This window comes from Hyla sarda, chromosome 3, assembly GCF_029499605.1.
Source record: "Hyla sarda isolate aHylSar1 chromosome 3, aHylSar1.hap1, whole genome shotgun sequence".
NCBI lineage: Eukaryota > Metazoa > Chordata > Amphibia > Anura > Hylidae > Hyla > Hyla sarda.
The window spans coordinates 378,100,767-378,108,540 of NC_079191.1; the positions used below are offsets into that span (position 1 = coordinate 378,100,767).

General features: G+C 42.9%; 1 protein-coding gene across 2 annotated transcripts in view; it reads left to right on the forward strand.

Moving 5' to 3' along the window:
• LOC130362823 (serine palmitoyltransferase 3-like) overlaps positions 1-4,148 on the forward strand; it is a 65,952-nt gene extending 61,804 nt beyond the window's left edge. The window contains exon 14 of one of the 2 annotated variants that reach the window (XM_056567879.1): positions 3,816-4,148. In XM_056567879.1, coding sequence (XP_056423854.1) covers positions 3,816-3,929 — 114 coding nt within the window. In that variant the 3' untranslated portion in view covers positions 3,930-4,148. The remainder of the gene's footprint in view (positions 1-3,815) is intronic. The other variant, XM_056567878.1, reaches the window with a different exon arrangement.
• The last annotated feature ends 3,626 nt before the right edge of the window (positions 4,149-7,774 follow it).

The following is a 7,774-nucleotide window of genomic DNA, read 5'->3' on the forward strand; positions in this document are numbered from 1 at the left end:
TAGAGTTTGTGCTTCTGGGAGGAAAACCACTACATTTTTTCCTTGTACTAGTTTTGAGAAAACCAGATCCATCAACAGGGGGTATGTCCGGTATGTTCTACACTCTGGACAATTCCTACTCATTTGAAGGACCCTTTGATACCAAGATGATCACAGGGATCAGCTGCAATCTGCATTACATCTAGCATAAAGTGTTTGATTTCCCTGCAGCACCACCAAACGTGAAATGAAGCATTACACAGTGCTCATTCATATCAATAGGTTGTTTTTGTAATGCAAGACAGATCAAGAAAAGGTGAATGCCCCCCCCTATAAATTCAGAAATCTGTAATAGAGTATATGAAAATGTTTTGGACTGGAGAACACCTTTAGGTGGTCAAATACTTGTAATAACTGTTCGCCGAGCGTTCATTTGGCCAACAGTTATCTCCCCCGACCTCCCCTTCGGTGTGGCTGAACGTTCATGTTTCCTCTATGGGGAGGGGAGGGGTAATCTAGAGTCAGATAACTCTGGTGGGAACTTATCTCTCAGAACAATAGGTTCTGAAGGGGAAAATTAGAGATGAGCGAAGTTACAGTGATTTGATTCGTCACAAACTTCTCGGCTTGGCAGTTGCTGACTTTAGCCTGCATAAATTAGTTCAGCTTTCAGGTGCTCCGGTGGGCTGGAGACTCTCTCCTAGGACTGTATCCACCTTTTCCAGCCCACCCGAACACCTGAAAGCTGAACTAATTTATGCAGTCTAAAGTCAGCAACTGCCGAGCCGAGAAGTTTGTGACGAATCAAATTACTGTAAGTTTTCTCCACTGACATCATCTGTTGGAGGAGCATTGGGAGGTCCTTATATACTTTAGACAGTTGGCTAAACCTGCAAAAGTGAGACAAGTTTAGTGTTCAGGTACCTTAATGAATGTGGCAAAGGCTTAAAGGGTTACTCCGCCCCTAGACATCTGATCCCCCATCCAATGGATAGGGGATAAGATGTCTGATTGTGGGGGTCTCGCAGGTGGGACACCCGCAATCTCTGTGCAGCACCCCGCATTAATTTAGAACGTTGGGTGTGGGCAGCGAGAGTCGTGACGTGATGGCCAACGCCCCTCGTGACATCATGCTACGCCCCCTAGAGTTGTTATAGTTGGTTTCTCAGCAACTCCTATAGCTGAGACTAGAGGTGGTGTGGTGACTGATGTCACGACCCCCGCCGCCCGTTCCAAGCGTTCAAACCAAAATTTTCAAGTGCCCCTACAGTCATATTCACTCTTCTGTCCTCTGTCAGGTGAGAGCTGAGAGAGAGTTGTTGGCATACCATATGTCACCCAGTAAGTAGCATGCATGGGCCCTATTCTACAGGGTGGGCCATTTATATGGATACTCCCAATAAAATGGAAATGGTTGGTGATATTAATTTCACCACATTAGTATATGTGGGGGGGAAACTTTTCAAGATGGGTGGTGACCATGGTGGCCATTTTGAAGTCAGCCATTTTGAATCCAACTTTTGTTTTTTCATTAGGAAGAGGGTCATGTGATACATCAAACACAATGATGTGCTTGGTTTTAACGTAACTTTATTCTTTCATTAGTTATTTACAAGTTTCTGACCACTTATAAAATGTGTTCAATGTGCTGCCCATTGTCTTGGATTGTCAATGCAACCCCCTTCTCCCACTCTTCACACACTGATAGCAACACCGCAGAAGAAATGCTAGCACAGGCTTCCAGTATCCGTAGTTTCAGGTGCTGCACATCTCGTATCTTCACAGAATAGACAATTGCCTTCAGATGACCCCAAAGATAAAAGTCTAAGGGGGTCAGATCGGGAGACCTTGGGGGCCATTCAACTGGCCCACGCCGACCAATCCACTTTCCAGGAAACTGTTCATCTAGGAATGCTCGGACCTGACACCCATAATGTGGTGGTTCACCATCTTGCTGGAAAAACTCAGGGAACGTGCCAGCTTCAGTGCATAAAGAGGGAAACACATCATCATGTAGCAATATCGCATATCCAGTGGCCTTGAGGTTTCCATTGATGAAGAATGGCTCCACTATCTTTGTACCCCATATACCACACCATACCATAAATTTTTGTGTTCCAACAGTCTTGGAGGGATCTATCCAATGTGGGTTAGTGTCAGACCAATAGCGGTGGTTTTGTTTGTTAAATTCACCATTCACATAAAAGTTTGCCTCATCACTGAACAAAATCTTCTGCGTAAACTGAGGGTCCTGTTCCAATTTTTGTTTTGCCCATTCTGCAGCACCTGAAACTATGGATACTGGAAGCCTGTGCTAGCATTTCTCCTGCGGTGTTGCTATCAGTGTGTGAAGAGTGGGAAAAGAGGGTTACTTTGACAATCCAACACAATGGGCAGCACATTGAACACATTTTATAAGTGTTCAGAACTTTGTAAATAACTCATGAAAGAATAAAGTTATGTTAAAACCAAGCACATCATTGTTTTTCTTGTGAAATTCCCAATAAGTTTGATGTGTCAGATGACCCTCTTCCTATTGAAAAAACAAAAGTTGGATTCAAAATGGCTGACTTCAAAATGGCCGCCATGGTCACCACCCATCTTGAAAAGTTTCCCCCCTCTCATATACCAATGTGCCACAAACAGGAAGTTAATATCACCAACCATTCCCATTTTATTAAGGTGTATCCATATAAATGGCCCACCCTGTACTTAACAAGACCCATGCACATTACTCACCAGGCATCATATGGGTTCTTCAGAAAATCTCCTAGCATTTGGAGTATATCCGGAGGGATACTTCAAACTACGCTAGGTAGAATAATTAACAAACTTTGATAAATAGGTCACGCCTAAAACAATTTGGAAGCCCAGTTCACTTCCTTGATACATTTTATTTTTTATGTGAAAAAGTTGTACAGGAATGTTGTATTTAAAGCGTACCCGTCAGATCACTCAAAAAAAAAAAAAAAAAAAACTGTTATATGTTGCTCAGTATCTCATCCTGATCATGTACATGTACTTTGTATGTGTCTGTGACCTACATTTCTCTCAGAATTAGCTTTATTTCTGAAATACCTTAATTTTATCTACCAGACGTAGGGGGGGGGGGCGGGTACTCACTGTGATAACCACTCCCCCTCCCTCTCCTCAGTCCAGTGCTTCCCAACCAGGGTGCCTCCAGCTGTTGCAAAACTACAGCTCCCAGCATGCCCACACATTATTTGGCTGTGCAGGCATGCTGGGAGTTTTAGTTTTGAAACAGCTGGAGGATATGATTGTAGTCCCTTTATTACACACACACACACACAGGGTTCATATATTCTTACACATACACATTTGATGGACACACTGATATACACACACACATATATATCCACACACACACACACACATACATATATATCCACACACACACACACACATACATACATGCTTGGACACTTACTTTTTGATCTGCAATGCATGTTTCTGCTTCTCTCATTGATGTCTGCTGTGTGAGAGACGGCAGCAGGCTTCCTGCACCTCCCCCTCCCCTTCTCTTCACATGAGTCTCTGCAGTGTGTACAGCCCCTCCCCCCTCCAAAACGTCCTGGAGTCCAGGACGAAGCAGTGTTCACAGAAGGACTGAATGCATTCCAGAAGGCAGGGGGGCAGTTGTTTGACTTGCTTTTCCAGTATGAAATACTGAAAATTTTCTAATGAAAGCAATTGAAAAACCTATTGGTTATATATGCTTTATAACATATCAAAAGTTTTTATATCTGACCGTGCCTATTCAAGGCAAATGGCATATTAGAAAAAGAACTAATTTGGCACCTTCCTCTGTTTTCCAGGTCGTGGATGAGCTGGATAAAATGGGTGACTTTCTAAATGTAAAGCATTCCCGTAAAACCAGAAGAAATCGTACAGTGCTTTATGATGAGTCCAACATAGAACTTGATGCTTGAGTGCAGTGCCACACTTTGACCATCACTACAGTTCCCTCCTTAGAATACATGTTTCATATTCAGCTTTTTATCTCAAGAAAATCCCATTCCATTAAATGAAGATACATGGCCATGAAAAATATTACCACAACATCAGCAATCTTTGGATTATCCACCAATCCATCCAATGTTGTCCTTCAATAAAATCAATATTTTTCAAGAATTAGATTTGTAAGTTTTGTTCAATTAAAATACCAGCATGGTATCAATAGGGGTAAGAATAAACCACGTCCAAAATATTTTTTTTGGTCTTTTTTTTTTTTTAGGTGAATCAGGTTGAATAAAAAAATTAAAAATAAAGCATACTCATCTTCCTTGATCCTCAGCCACTGGTGTTCCTAGTCACTGCAGCTCTCCACTGCTTCTTATTTTCTTTGATATGTTGACTCTGCAGGTAATGCTCACTTAGCTGGTCACTTCTGCAGCCAATTCCTGCAGGGTCGACCCTTTTTAGAAAATGACCTGTCCCAGGCACCAACGAGTGATTAAGGCTGTTGAGTAACTGGTCTTCTTTATTTTAACCCCTTAAGGACGCAGACAATTTTGTTTTTATGATCACAGAAAAGAGCAGTAATAGCGGAGCAACTCACACGGTATGCTGGAGGTGATTCAAACGAGGAACATCGCGGTCAGACGAGGAAGCAGCGGGATGCTGAAGATGTTACGGGGGAAGTCAGACGTCGGGCGCCCTCCCCCACCGTAACATCTTCAGCATCCCGCTGCTTCCTCGCCTGACCGCGATGTTCCTCGTTTGAATCACCTCCAGCATACCGGGTGAGTTGCTCCGCTATTACTACTCTTTTCTGTGATCATTACTTTTACCTGTGTTAATGGCGTAGAGCACCACCCATAGGAGATTGCATACCTGCTATATCAAACCACGTTGTATCAGGAGTTTTCATTTAGAGACACATAGGGCTGTGCAGGAGCTGTCTTTTCTTCTGGGTTCACAATTTTTATGTTTTCGTTTTTCCCTCCTCGCGTTCAAAAAATCATAACTCTTTTATATTTTCATCCACATACTAGTATGAGGGCTTGTTTTTTGCGCGACCAGTTGTCCGTTGTAATGCCATCACTCACTTTACCATAAAATGTATGGCGCAACGGTATCATTAACATTTTATTTTAATAGTTAAGATATTTACGCATGTGGCGATACCAAATATATATATAAAATATTTTTTCAACACTTTTTGGGGGTGAAATAGGGAAAATGGGACAATTTATGTTATGTGGGAGGTGGTTTTTCCCATTTTTTTTACTTTTATTTTTACACTAGGACATAGCACTGTTCAGTGTTATCGGTCATCTTCTGCTCTGGTCTGCGGGAAAGCAGCGAAGCCAGGTGAGGGGACCTCCGTCTGCCGTGCTGGATGACCGGATCGCTGCGGCAGCGCTGCGGGCGATCCGATCCTCCAATTTAGTGACCGTGATGCTGCAGATGCCGTGATCTGTATTGATCACGGCATCTGAGGGGTTAATGGCGGACATCCGCGGGATCGCGGATGTCCGCCATTACGGGCGGGTCCCTGGCTGTGATCAGCAGCCAGGACCTGCCGGCCATGATCCGGGCATCGCTCCGATGCTCGCGGTTATGCTTAGGACGTAAATGTACGTCCTGGTGCGTTAAGTACCACCTCACCAGGACGTACATTTACGTCCTGCGTCTTTAAGGGGTTAAAAGCACTTGACTTTTTCACCACCACTCCTCCCCATAGGGGAATTGTCCAATCAATGCTGACAGCGTCAGAATGTATAAAGACACACCCAAGTTAAAGGCAAAATGATAAAACCCAGAATTTATTTACACCCTGATCCAAATAATTATGCAAATTCTATTAAAGTGTCATAAAGATTAAATATTTTGTTTTTCAGTTTAACTCATGGATGGCATTGTGTCTCAGGGCTCTTTTGATCACTGAAAACAATCTCGGGCACCTGTGATAATTGGGTTGCCAGGTGAGCCCAATTTAAGGAAAAACTACTAAAGGTGGGTGTTCCACATTATTAAGCAGAGCACCATTTTCAAGCAATATGGGGGAAGAAAAAGGATCTGTTGGCTGCTGAAAAGAGTGAAATAGTTAAATGCCTTGGACGAGGTATGAAAACAGATATTTCACAAAAACGTAAGCGTGATCTTCGCACTATTAAGAGATTTGTGGCTGATTCAGAGCACAGACGGTTTTGTGCAGATAAAGGCAAATTGAGGACGATTTCTGCCAGATCCATGCATCGGATCAAGAGAACAGCAGCTAAAATACCATTACATAGCAGCAAACAGATATTTGAAGCTGCTGGTGCCTCTGGAGTCCCACGGACGGCAGCCCTGTTGGAATAGGGTGGCCGTCCACCAACCACGGCTACTCCACTACTCCATCCATCTGGACCATCCAGTTGCACGGCACTCATCAGTGAACAGGACTGTTTGAAAATTAGTCTTCATGTATTTTTTTGCAAGACTCTGGAAGACTCTACGTCTTCCAGAGTCTTGCAAAAAAATACATGAAGACTAATTTTCAAACAGTCCTGTTCACTGATGAGTGCCGTGCAACTGGATGGTCCAGATGGATGGAGTAGTGGAGTAGCCGTGGTTGGTGGACGGCCACCCTATTCCAACAGGGCTGCGACATCAGCCAGGCGGTGGTGGAGTCATGTTTTAGGCCAGAATCATGGGAAAAGAGCTGGTCGGCCCCTTTAGGGTCCCCGAAGGTATAAAGATGACCTCTGCAAAGTATGGGGAGTTTCTGACTGACCACTTTCTTCCCTTGTACAGAAGGAAGAACTATGCTTTCCGTAATAAAATCATCTTCATGCATGACAATGCACCATCTCATGCTGCAAAGAATACCTCTGCATCAATGGCTGCTATGGGGATAAAAGGAGAGAAAGTCATGGTGTGGCCTCCATCCTCCCCTGACCTCAATTCTATTGAGAACCTTTGGAGCATCCTCAAGCAAAAGATCTATGAGGGTGGGAGGCAGTTTACATCCAAACAGCAGCTCTGGGAGGCTATTCTGACATCTTGCAAACAAATTCAAATGGAAACTGTCCAAAAACTCACAAGTTCAATGGATGCAAGACTTGGGAAGCTGCTATCAAATAAGGGGTCCTATGTTAAAATGTAATGTGACCTGTTAAAATGTTTAAAAAGTTAAAATGTTGTTGAAAGTTTGACTTGAAAAAGCTTTTGAATTCCGTAAATATGCTGCAAACACAACAAATGACAATTTTCATTTCTTTACAACCTATAAAGTGTTTTTAAACTTACTGTACGTAATCATTTGGAACAGTGCATTGTAAGTTTTTTATGTTAGAAAACACTAAGAAAACACTGTTATCATTAGGAGGTTTGTTCAATAAAATTTGAATTGTACTCTTAATAGTTGATAACATGAGAATTATGCTGACTGTTATTTTTCTCATTTTCCTAAATAATTGATGTAAATATGATTTGCATAATAATTTGGAACAAGGTGTATACATTCTCAGGTGCAATAACTGAGGCATGACACAATGCAGACTCCTATACCACAAATACCACATACTTTCTGCTAACGCCAAATGGGTAAACAATTGTCACATTATTTCTTTCTAGGATGATCTTTTCTATCTATCGAACTACCGTATTTATCGGTGTATAACACGCACTTTTTAGGCTAAAATTTTTTGCTATGCACTGCATGCTGCGGCGCATGACGTCAGTGCGCCGTGCAGTGCATAGCAACGACGCAGGGGACGCACACCGGAGGCCTGAAGCAGCGCGGACCCGACCCCGGCAACAGGTAATTATGCCACGGGGGATGGGG